General features: G+C 46.1%; 1 protein-coding gene across 1 annotated transcript in view; it reads left to right on the forward strand.

The window, feature by feature from the left end:
* LOC140388097 (phosphatidylinositol 3-kinase C2 domain-containing subunit gamma-like) overlaps positions 1-12,464 on the forward strand; it is a 310,331-nt gene that overhangs the window by 100,514 nt on the left and 197,353 nt on the right. The window contains exons 11-13 of the mRNA XM_072471736.1: positions 5,809-5,845; positions 9,687-9,891; positions 11,900-12,025. Coding sequence (XP_072327837.1) covers positions 5,809-5,845; positions 9,687-9,891; positions 11,900-12,025 — 368 coding nt within the window. The remainder of the gene's footprint in view (positions 1-5,808; positions 5,846-9,686; positions 9,892-11,899; positions 12,026-12,464) is intronic.

Below are 12,464 nucleotides of genomic sequence, written 5' to 3' on the forward strand. Positions count from 1 at the left end.
ATCCATAGGGGAGATGCTGTCGCAGAGCCAGGAACTACATGGCAGAGCGCCCCGGCCCCAGCCAGCCCGGCCAGTGTGCAGCCCGGCAGCCTGCAGTCACTCCTCTCGGTGCCCTGCCTCCTCTCTCTCCCCCTCAGCAGCCACCACGCGGTTTAACGATTTTTATGAACACGGCCCATCGGAGGCGGAGAATCGCGGCGGCTCCGGTGAATACCTGGTCGGACCCGCAATGATATGCAAATGGTGTCTACTGTACGTGTGTTCAGGAACGCAACGGTGCCACTGTCGAGGTGAGGGAAGCACCCCCCCCCCCCCCCCCGGCCAGCAACACGGCTCCCACACGACTGAGGCGCCGCTGGACACAGACCGCAGCCACCACGCCAGGTTCCCGACTGCTGAGTCCGCACGTCAACCGCGCGGTTGGGAACTTGATCCATCAGGGGCGGGCTTCATGTGACTCGCTGAGGCCGTTCCAACAGAGTACAGCGGGTGACGCGATGATGCTGTTTCGGAGGGGTGGAGCATACAAAACCTGCGTCAAACAGGCACCGTCCTCGATTTTGGCGCCAGAAGGGATTCTCCACCTGATCGCCGATTACGAAATCGGCATCAGGGAACAGAGAATCCTGTCCCTTGTTTCTGCTCATTGTGTGAGCAGATGATTACTCTCATCACCCTCATGTAAATATAATCATGTGGATCCCATGACACTAATTTGAAGAGGAACAATAAAGTTCTTCCCCTGCAGCATCCTGGCCAATATTTTTACCTCAATCAACATTACAAAAATCAACAGATGTGGCCATTATCACATTGCTGACTGCGGCAGTTTGCTGTGCCCAGAGTACCTCCATGTTTCCTACATTACGATAGTGAGCACACTCCCAAAATAATTCATTGACTTAAAATGACCGGGACCTTTTGGGGTTGCTGCATCAATGCAAGATTTTCAAGCCGTTCATTTAGAAATCCTCAGTGCTTCGATAATTGAAGATCCCGGTCTCATCTAGCCAATGGAATTAAAATTGTTCAGCAGCACTGCTACTGTGTGCCTGATGAACACATCTTTAAGGCATGTTTGGGTTGTCCTCCCCCTATTCAATGTGCCACTGTTTTACTAGTCTTTGTAGGCAGGCGAGTGCTGCGTTTTCACCCAGCTCTGGCACTACTCATCTTTAAATACCTTTCATCCACCCTGATGCGCAACCCATAATTATTTGATCCTGATATGTGCGATATTCCTGGAAGGTCCTAGTTAAATTTTGGCGATGTGGAGTCCAGTAAAGTCAAGAAAATCTTTGGTTGATTGAGGTAGTCGGAGATGGCCGGGGTGGGGCCCAGTTCGCGGTGGCAGTTCTACTGATAGGAGAGCCTATGTTTCGGCGATGCTGTTGCCGTCGAGATTATGGCTGCCATTGTGAGTGAAGTTGCAGATGATGGCCTCAGCACCCCGGCACAGATTATTGGCGCTCACACTGATAAACTGCAAGATATTCTGAAGAGCATGCATGAAGCAGAGAAGAAAATCCTGTCAGTTGATAGGGCAATTTCCTCTGGGGGAGCTCACCTTCAGTCTTTGGAAATCCTGCTGTATGGTATGTCGAACATCCTGATTGATTCGGGGAAATGACGCTGGAGAAGCAGTGTTCGTGTCCTCGGTCTCCCAAAGGGAACTGGGGATAAATTCCAAGCCAAACTTGAGAACTGGCTGCCATGCTTTCACAATCGCGATTTGAAGGTTGGGCATTTCGAGTTCGATGGAACACATTGTGTCCGGTCTTTGACTTTGAAGCCTGTGGTCGGTCAGAAGCCCCGACCACTGGTCTTATATTGTCTTGTCCTTCGGTGTTCCATCGAGAAGGTTTGGAGGCGGCTGAGTGCGAAGGGCCTTCGCCACTTGCCGGGGCCTAGATGTTTCTTTACTGGACCTTTGAGATGACAACATGGTGGAGGTGCGAGGGCTTCAGTGAAACTCTGGATGGATCCAGGTCATGACAATCCTATCATGGCTTTGATCTTTCCAAGCTCTTGGATGGTTATATTATCCTGTAGTTCATCATTAATCCTGAACTTTGTTCCCTTGTAATTATACTCCTGATTTCATGTTATTGCCTTTTATCCTGACGAGGGTGTACGATATATAAGCACAGGGGCGTTTGTCACCTGTTAACCTGTTATACTATGAAATTCATGCTGAGTTGGTTGTGTGACATGAGGATTATGCAGTAATTACCTGTTTTTTTATGTGCTGTAATCTGTGCTTTTACACTGAGGGAAAACATTTGTTGGTACCATTCTCTTTATTTATAGATAAGTTGAGTAGCGCCACAGCAGGGTGGCAGGTGGTTTGATATTGAGGTGGTTGGTATGTCCACATACGTCCTCATTGAGGGTGAGGAGAACCCCTGTTAGAACTATTGGTGTTGTGTGTTTTCTTTTGTACTTTTGTTATTTCGGGATCAAGGAATCCTTGCTCATCTCCTATGAAAGTATAGACAGACCATGTATCCTGGAAAAGACCGGGTTCCTCTTTTGTTTCAGTCGTTGGCATCTTTGGTGTTGTAGGAGTTGGGAGAATCGGTACTGGTGCATGCCTGGGCCTGGTCGGTTAATCCTGGGATAGCCAGTCCTTTTTGGGTTGGTCGTTCATATTCACTTGGCTGTGTGGGCAGTGACAGTGGTCACTTGTAGATCTTATTGGGTGGGATCAGATTGAGGGAGGGGCATTCTGTTCCCACTCTTATTCTGGCACATTTTATCTTCTCTTTCCTGAGGAGTATACCTTGTTGCCCTGTGGAGGTGGGTGGGCATCATAGTGCCATGTGATCTTGGCCTTTTGCTGGTATCCAGCTATCCTGACATCCTCTCCTCTATTTGTCATAGAACATAGAACACACAGTGCAGAAGGAGGCCACTTGACCCACCGAGTCTGCACCGACCCACTTAAGCCCTCACTTCCACCCTATCCCTGCAACCCAATAACCCCTCCTAACCCTTTTGGTCACTAAGGGCTATTTATCTCAGCCAATCCACCTAACCTGCACGTCTTTGGACTGCAGGAGGAAACCGGAGCACCCGGAGGAAACTCACGCAGACATGGGGAGAACTTGCAGACTCCACACAGACAGTGACCCAGCAGGGAATCGAACCTGGGACCCTGGCGCTGTGAAGCCACAGTGCTATCCACTTGTGCTACCGTGCTGCTATCCTTTCACTTTCCTTTTTGAAAGATGATGCCAACCACAATGATTACAACTCAACTGTATGAATACTTGCTTGTCTTTTCTGTATGAATATGTGGAATATTGATTACTCTGTACTGTACTAAATTTTGGGGATTCGTTGCATCTTGTGGTTAAATGTAAGATATCCCCTAAGAACTAATGTCTTCACGATTATTTTTGGCTAACTTTTTCTTTGTTTTGGGGGCTAATAAATTTGTTGCCTGGCTCCTGCAAAGATACAGGCAGGTCTCCTTTTGAGAAAAAGAGGTAATAATGTGTCACTAGTACTCTGGTATAATTGGAGTTGAGCGAGGTATGTTTTGATGTGTGCCCGAAGGGGGCGCAAAACCTTATCTTATATTTCCTTTGGCTGTATGAGCAATTCACATTATTCATTAATGACTTGGCAGATGGCAGAGAAAGTCATACATCCACATTTGCTGATAATATAAAGTTAGGTGGCATTGTCGACAGCCGAGATGATGGCATAAAATTGCAAGGAGATATTGACAGAGGAGGTAAATGGGCAAAATTGTGGCAGATGGCATTCAATGTAAAGAAGTGTGAGGTTATCCATTTTGGACCAAAAAAGGAAAGAGTACTTTCTAAATGGAAGGAGGCTAGGTACAGTGGACATCCAAAGAGACTTGGGGGTTCAGGTGCATAGATCCTTAAAATGCCAGGAACATGTGCAGAAAATAATCAAAATGCTAATAGAATGCTAGCCTTTGTATATAGAGGATTGGAGTATAAAGACACGGGTTAGGCTGCGGCGAGACAAAACCCTAGTTAGACCTCACTTGGAGTATTGTGAGCGGTTCTGGGCACAACACCTTAGGAAGGATATTTTGGCCTTGGAGGGAGTGCAATGTAGGTTTGCAAAAATGACACATTAACTGTTCTAACTTCAACTTCTGTTTGTGGGAGATAGTTCGAAACCTCTACCACTCTTTGAGTGAAGATGTGCTTCCTAAGATCTCTCCTGAAGGTCTAGCCCTAATCTTTAGACGATGCCTCCTATTTTTAGAATTTCCAGCCAGTGGAAATAGTTTATCTTTTTCTATCCTGTCTTTCCCTGTTAATATCTTGAATACTTCGAACAGATCACCCCTTAACCTTTCAAATTCTAGCGAAAATAGGCCTAATCTGTGTAAACTCTCCTCATAACTTAATCTGTTAATTTTAAATATGAGACAGGTAGGTTAAGCAAAGGTATTAAGGGATATGGGCCAAGACAGGTATATGGAGTTAGGCCACAGACCAGCCTCGATCTCATTAAATGGTGGGTCAGGCTCGAGGGGCTGAATGACCTACTCCTGTTTCTATTTTCCCAATCGCTAGATGTGAAGGTGTGCACCATTTTACCCCATTTGCATGGCTTTATCCTCTTCTCCCCCATTCTCCAGCTTATCTGTTCACTGTCTTTTTTCCTTTATCAAGGGAGGCTCCAAGTTTAATGATTAAGCTGAACCAACTGTGTTGGTGTTCTCCTGTCTTATTCAGATACATAGAAGCATTTATGCTGGACTGCACCAGTTTTGAGGATTCGTTGTGTTATTTGTAAAAATGAAAATGTCTAATAAAAATATATATTTCAAAAAAGTTCCAATGTAAATTATGCATCCGGGAATACATTGCTGCTGGATATGCATCACGTGATAAAATATGCTGGGCGTGATCTACCAACCCTATCACACCTGACTCGAGACACAACGAGGCCAGTAAATCTTGCAAGAGGCCTTTCGCGAGATTTACCGGCTTGGCCTCGCCTCGCAAGTTCTAACGAGATCTCGCGAGGTGTCATGACCTGGATCCCACCCATTGAGGCCAGGATCCACCCTGAATCTACCCTGCACCCGGGATCGAACGGCCTCGGCTCAGAGATCCCGAGTTAGCACTGTTTAGCATTGATTTCCACAAATGGGGAACAGACATATCGGCATTTGGGGTTCGGATTCTGGACAGGATGGTAGGACCCTGGCACCCCCGATGCCACCCAGGCATCATGGCACTGCCAGGGTACCAGGCTGGTTGTCACCAGGTGGCATCCTGCCTGTGCAGGGAATTGGGGTGTGGGTGCTCGATTACCTCGAGTGAGTTGGGGCGTGGGGAGGAGTGGGGACCGAGGCTGCGGTGGGGGGTCTAGAGATTGGGGCGCCATTTAAAAATGGCATCCCAATCTCGTCCTGCACTGGCGAGCGAAGCTCATTGGTGCAGGAAGTGAGCCTAAGTGCGGCCTCAGAGGGATGGTCCTCGCAGGCGCCTAGAAATGAAGCAGAGTCCTGTTTAATAACCTCGGCACTGCAGGCGGCAGGAAAAACCTGGCGCCCACTACTTATTGTGTAAATAATCTCAGTTGCACAATATTATTCTGGTTATTTCAAATGTATCAAGTAAATTTTCATTAAAAAGTTGATAAGCAGGTCAGTTAAGCAGACATGACCAGCTGTGTTTGCATGAATTAATCCACCTTTTATCGCAAAGGAAATTCCTAAAAACCTGAATTTATTGCTTTGCTTTGCTTAAGTAAAGTCAGGGATTTTTTTCAGCAACTAATCAGCTGCCATTTCTTTTCCACTTTCAGGCTTCATTTCATCCAGTTCAATTGCCGGACAATCAAGGTAAAAACTTTTTTAATCTGTTCATCCACATGTTGTGGGTGTCACTGGCTAGACCAATGTTTAATGCCCGCCTCTAATTGTCCTTGAGAATGTGATGGTATCCGACTTTCATACAACCACGGCAGTTCAGATGGTGTAGGCACTTCTACACCATAGGGGAGGCAGTGGCGTAGTGGTATTGTCATTGTACTGGTGAGCCAGAGTGACCCAGAGACCGAGGGCAATACTCTGGGGATCCAAGATCAACTGATGCCATGGCAGGTGGTGGAAATCGAATGCAATAAATATCTGAAATTAAAGGTCTAATGATAACCATGAAACCCTTGTTGATTGTCGTAAAAAAAGCAGCTAGTTCACAAATGTCTTTCAGGAAGGGAATCTGCTGCCCTTACCTGGTCTGGCCTACATGTGACTCCAGATCCACGGCAATGTGGTTGACTCTTAAATGGCCTCTGAAATGGCACTTAATACTCAGTTGTATAGAAAGGAAAATAAATGGACGGACCACCCAAAATCGACCTCGGCTTTGGAAATGACAATGGCAACCCCAGCCCTGTCAACCCTGCAAAGTCCTCCTTGCTAACATCTGGGGGCTTGTGCCAACATTGGGAGCTCTGTCTCACAGACTAGTCAAGCAGCAGCCTGACATAGTCATGTTCACATCCCGTAAAAATTATATTTTAAAAAACACACATGTTGGGAAGTGAGTTCCAGAAATTTGACCCAGTGACAGTGAAGGAACGGTGACATTAGTTAGGATGGTGTGTGCCTTGAACAGGGACTTGCGTGTGTTAATTTATTACGTTTGTGAGCATGCTTCTTGTTTATGCTGAACTGATCGAAGTGGTTTAGTTGCTGTTTTTAAAATTTCTTTTGGGTACATGAGTGACACCAACAAGGCCGCATTTATTGCCCAGGTCGAGTTGCCTTGAGGGCATTAAGAGTGAATAGGGTAATGGAAGAATAGATGACACATGTAGGCAGGCTCCCTTCCCTGAATGACAATAATGAACCAGTTAGGTTTTCTCAAGAATTTGCCAGCTTTCGTTGTCATTGCTGATCAACAATAGCCTACAATTCATACAAATATTGAACTCTATGTCGCAAATTTCTGTGGTGGGATTCGAACTCAGTAACTCAAAGTTGCTAAAGGTCAACACCACACTTACTACTAGTGTTGGAATGGATGAATAGTAAGCTATATTTGTTTTCTTTACTCAAATCTTCCCTTTACTAGGAAACGCTCGTCAAATATGGCGCCGGGTTTGGGCCTTGTAGCAGGCTCCTTGCAATCCATTCTCTATAACTGGCTGTAAGGATATGTGGGCAACTTGTCTTCTTACATTTCACTCACTCTGCTTGGCACTTCTCAATAACAGGCACAGCCTTCATTAGAAAAACACTATTTGGGGCATTGCATGTTAAATCAGCCAATACCATCTGCAATACTGGGTGGGATTCTTCGCAGACGCCAGAATCGCGTTCGGCGATCGGCCGGAGAATCAAAGTTTCCGACCAAATCGGGGGCGGCGCTCCTTTTGCGGTGCTCCGCCCCTTTCAAAGCGGCGTACCACTGGCCTCAGGACGTTGCCTGATGCTTGGCCCCTGACCAGCCGAGTTCCCGACAGCGTGGGTCCCTCATGGTCTCACCCGTTGGGAACTCGGTGTGGCGGCTGTGGACTCAGTCGGGGGAGGGCCGATCCGTGGGCAGGGGGGACTTTGCCAGGGACTGGGGGCACTGTGGGGAGGTGGTCCGGGGTGCACGAGTTGGCCAAATTGGGGGCACTACGCTGCCTTGATACTAGCTCCCAGCGAAACGGAAGATCGGTGGCTGTTATACGCCATTTTGCCTGTCATAAAACGCCACCGTTCCCACACCCATGTAGGGACATAGCCTAAAAATCGGAGAATCCAGCCCATGAAGTGAAACCAGAGCAAAAAGATCAATCAGCATCTGAAAAGATTGGCTCATATTTTCTAAAGTCATCTTTCATTTCACCTGCATGCAGAGAATTAACCTGTTGAGATCTCCTCTTGCATGTTGGCAAACCGGCTGTTTATTTACAGCCTTCCCTGGGAGGAGGGTAGAGGGTGAGTAGGTTTATTATCAGATTTATTTTACTTTGTCCCAATGCCCTCTGTGGAGGAAAAACCAATTGTGAAAATATTACATTTCATTTCACAGAATCCCTACAGTACAGAAGAGGTCATTTGTCCCATCGAGTCTGCACCGACCCTCTGAAAGAGCACCATGCCTAGGCCTAGTCCCCACCCTATCCGGGTAACGCCACCTCAGGGTGATTTTGGCATATCCAATCCACCTAACCTGCACCTCTTTGGACTGTGGGAGGAAACCGGAGCACCTGGAGAAAACCCACGCAGACACCTTAAGAATGTACAAGCTCCACACAGTCATCCGAGGTCGGAATCAAACCCAGGTCTCTGGTGCTGTGAGGCAGCAGTGCTAGCCACTGTGTCACCGTGTCGCTTGTCTGTAAAATTGGCAAGTTTAGCAGCACAGTGCCACAGTGGTTAGCTCTGCAGCCTCACGGCATATGGGGCCCTTGTTGCAAATCTGGCCTTGAGTGCCTGTCTATGTGGAGTTTGCACGTTCTCCCTTGTCTGCGTGGGTTTCATCCGGGTACTCCGGTTTCCTCCCACAGTCCAAAGATGTGTCAGTTATGTGGGGTTACGGGGATCGGGCGGGGAAGTGGACCGAGGTGGTGTGCTCTCTCAGAGGGTCGGTGCCGTCACAATGGGATACATGGCTTCCTTCTGCACTGTAGGGGTTCTATGATAGGGCAGGGATTTAAAGTTGCATCACAAATATACAAGGCCAAACAGATAGTAAGGCATGAAAGAGGAGATTAGTAGAGGCGATGAACACTGAGGTCTATTTGTGAGGTAGAGAGAAGTAAGGATAGATTCAGGGAGTCGTTAGGGGTATAACAGCTCCACAGAGTAGGACACAGGCAGTTGAAGGGTCCACTGTCAAAGGGGGGGGGGGGGATTGGAGGGATGAGAATGTACAAAAGGCCAGATTCAGAGGAATGGAATGCACAAATAAAGTGGAACAAGGCCATGGAGATATTTTTCAGGCAGGGACAAGGATGGGGAACATGGTGCTAAAATAGATCAACAAACACAGGGCGAGGGAAAGGGCACATTCAGCTTTGTGGCAATAAAGCTTTGGATAACAACATCACGAGGCTTGTCTAACAAATTACTAGTTCCACTTTTATTGTTTTTGTTTGTGGATCTTTTTAACATTTAAAAGAGTAATTTCAGGACTGTTTTGCCAGTATCATAAGACATAATCCAGAATTCAAGGTTCAAGGAGTGGAACACAAAGGTCGCTTCATAGGAACATAGGACTTCAGGGCAGGAATAGGTAATTCGGCCATTCGAGCCTGCTCCAACATTCGTTAAGATTTGCCCCAGTAATTGACGCTAAGTACCAATTCAAATTGAGTGAAAGCTATCGATGCTTTTCATGTACAGGCGTGTATGTTACTTTTACTGCACTAATAACCCTGAAGAACGTGAGCTAATATTCCCACTATGACAGTTAGTCAATTTGGACTCAGAGCAGTAAAAGAAAGATCCAACTGGTTCATAGATGTCCGGTGGGGGAGGAAATCTGTCGTCCTTACCTGGTCTGACTATATGTGACTCCAGTCCCACACTAACATGGTTAACTTTAAATTGTCTACTGAAATGGCCAAGCAAACCATTCAATTGTATCCAATCCAGGCACTGAGGAATGGGCAGTGAAGACTAATGTGTCCAGCAATGCCCCCATCCTGAGAATTTGTTTTTAAATGTTTCTTCTACTTTCCAGGTTCACTCAGTGGAGCTATCAATGCGCTGACTGGTGCTGTCTCCCAACTGGTACATATCTACTGCAACAACTTTGACACTGACTACCAAGTTGACCATGTCGGTGCCATAGAAACCCCATCAGTTGAGCAGACACAGCTGAATACCACATATTTGAGCTTCATAATTTATGCTGTGCATGGAATCCCAAGTAACTGGGCTGGAAGGTGAGCTGAATTGTCCATTGTCCCACAGTCCATAGGTTTAGCCTTCATCCAGTTCGTAGTACTCCCAGTTCGTAGTACTCTCAGTTCGTAGTACTCCCAGTTCGTAGTACTCTCAGTTCGTAGTACTCTAAGTTCGTAGTACTCTCAGTTCATAGTACTCTCAGTTCGTAGTACTCTCAGTTCGCAGTACTCTCAGTTCGTAGTACTCTCAGTTCATAGTACTCTCAGTTCGTAGTACTCTCAGTTCGAACCCAAACGAAAGGACATTTGTTCCCCTGACCTGGTGGGCCAGTCCGAAGCTAAGTATTGGCCTGTTAGTGATAGAAATAGCTTTGAAAGTAGAGTTTATGCATGAGTAGCGATTTACTGTGTATAATAAATGTACTTTGATTTGAATCTTACTAATTGGTGTGTTGAGTTATTGATCATTACTTGAACTTGAACCTCCTGGCGGTATCATAAAGATACCTGGCGACTCTAGAGTAAAGGTTATAAAACAGCCAATTGAACCAACCAAAAGTTAGCAACACCCCCCACAGGGGCCCCTTTAATAGGGGGAACCACCCCAGGTACCACGGTAACAGGGGGATCTCCCACAAGGACACCTGTAATAGGGGGAGCCCTCACAGGGACTCCATGCCCAATGAAACCCCATCCTTAGATCCCCCCCATGCATAGACTCCCCCCCCCCCCCCCCCGCCACACACACACACAGAGAAAAGGGACCTTTGGAAGCTAGAGAGCCGTCCAGACAGGAGCAGTGGGGAGCATTATAGCTGTAATACTTACCTTGCAGCTCCATGTGTCCGTTCCTCAAAGGAGAGCAGCTGTGCCTGCATCTGGTTCCCACAAATTCACTATCTGCGGGCCATTCTTAGCTTTCCAGTAGTGATCTGTGATTGACAGCTTAGAAAAACCATCTGCAGCTTTGATTCATTCATAACCTCTGGTGGTGAAACCCAATGTTTGTAAATATGATCACATCAAAGAGAAGTAAGTGCATTCCAAGCACGAAGTGCATTCCAACCACTCAAGCGTCTGATTTCACTGCATTTACCTCTCTTTGATGTGATCAAGGGACCCTGTTGCCCACTGCAAGGTCCACCACATCAGGTTCATGATTGCTTCGACCACAGGTTATCCGTGCCCAAATGGTTCCTGGCCACGAGGACCGGAGAATCACAGGAGGCTGGAGCATAGGGCACTGGGTCCACTAAATAGATGCAACTAGGTCATTAAGACCCATTTGCATTTATTTAAATCTCCCCACTGGCACGTATCGTAGACCTCATTCACATCGCCAGCAGGGGTCGGGCATCACGGTGGGAGCCGATCCCAATTTTCCCCTGACGCCCAATTTTCCGTCCCACCGGGAAAGGCATTCCAGGTGCCCCGGGTCAGAGAATTCCACGCCACATTTTCTGGTTACTGTCATGTCACTGATTGTGAGAGTTTGCTTTGTCCAAATTACAACAGTGAACCTACTTCAAAAGGACGTATTCATTTTTCCATACACTTCAGTTTTTGAAAAGCCACAGCTTAACCTCTTTGAAATGACTTGTTTTAACTCATTTCCCAAATTAATTGCTGTTATGATGTCATATTGACTTTTTCCAGCATGACATAACTCATTGTTTGTGGAAATGTGAATTCAAAGAATTAAAACCAAGAGAGAGGAGCCTGCCTCTTCCTTCCCACCGTCATACCGTTCTATTCAAAGCCAGTCAAAACAGTAGCAGACTTCCTATTATTTTCCATGTAATATACGACATTCCATTATTAATAAATACCTGTGGTTTCATGTAAAACGTTGCCAGTCCATCTTTGTACAATATTTTCTTTAGTCCTATCAATTGCACCTTAATGTGCTTGGCGCGCTGGTAGTCTTAACATTTCTCATCAGTAACTGAACCAATCTTTGAGTTCCAGCTGGTCACAGCTGATCTTAGTGATTTTGCCGAAATAAGAATGTCCACGATTGACTTTTTTTTTCTATCTCTGGGTGTAGCTACGAGAACTTATTTGTGTCTTGTTCGTTAATCTTCGGGGGTAATGAGTTATGCCAAGGGGCGAAGACGGACAGAATTTGCATCACAAAACCTTCCCTTTTCTTTGTGGCCAGATGGAATCAGAAGTAAGTACAGCATGCTGAAGTATTCAACCTGTTTCCAATATCGGATATTCCGAACCATTTTTTTAACTTTCTGGTTGCAATTAAAAATTGAGATATGCAGCAATAGAAATTGCAACCCAATCATCGGAATAAATAATTTAATCCACCAGTTTTATATTGTGTTCTGAAGTGGAGAGATTGAAATCAGAAGTCTGTTCTCCAGTTTGGATCATGACTCTCTGTTGCATGAAAGCTGCATTTTGCGGATTATGTCTGAAGTTCCAGTTAAGCACACTTCACGATTGGAATTTCATCACAAGTTGCACTTCGGAACGACTTGTAATTCGGAACAACTGCATTTCGATTATTTTATTTTCTTGCTGTTTATAACGCATAAACAGCTCACAAAACCCTACTGTTTGCCGTATAGCATACTGAAGACCATCAGTTCATAGAATTT

Source organism: Scyliorhinus torazame, chromosome 13, assembly GCF_047496885.1.
Source record: "Scyliorhinus torazame isolate Kashiwa2021f chromosome 13, sScyTor2.1, whole genome shotgun sequence".
Lineage (NCBI taxonomy): Eukaryota > Metazoa > Chordata > Chondrichthyes > Carcharhiniformes > Scyliorhinidae > Scyliorhinus > Scyliorhinus torazame.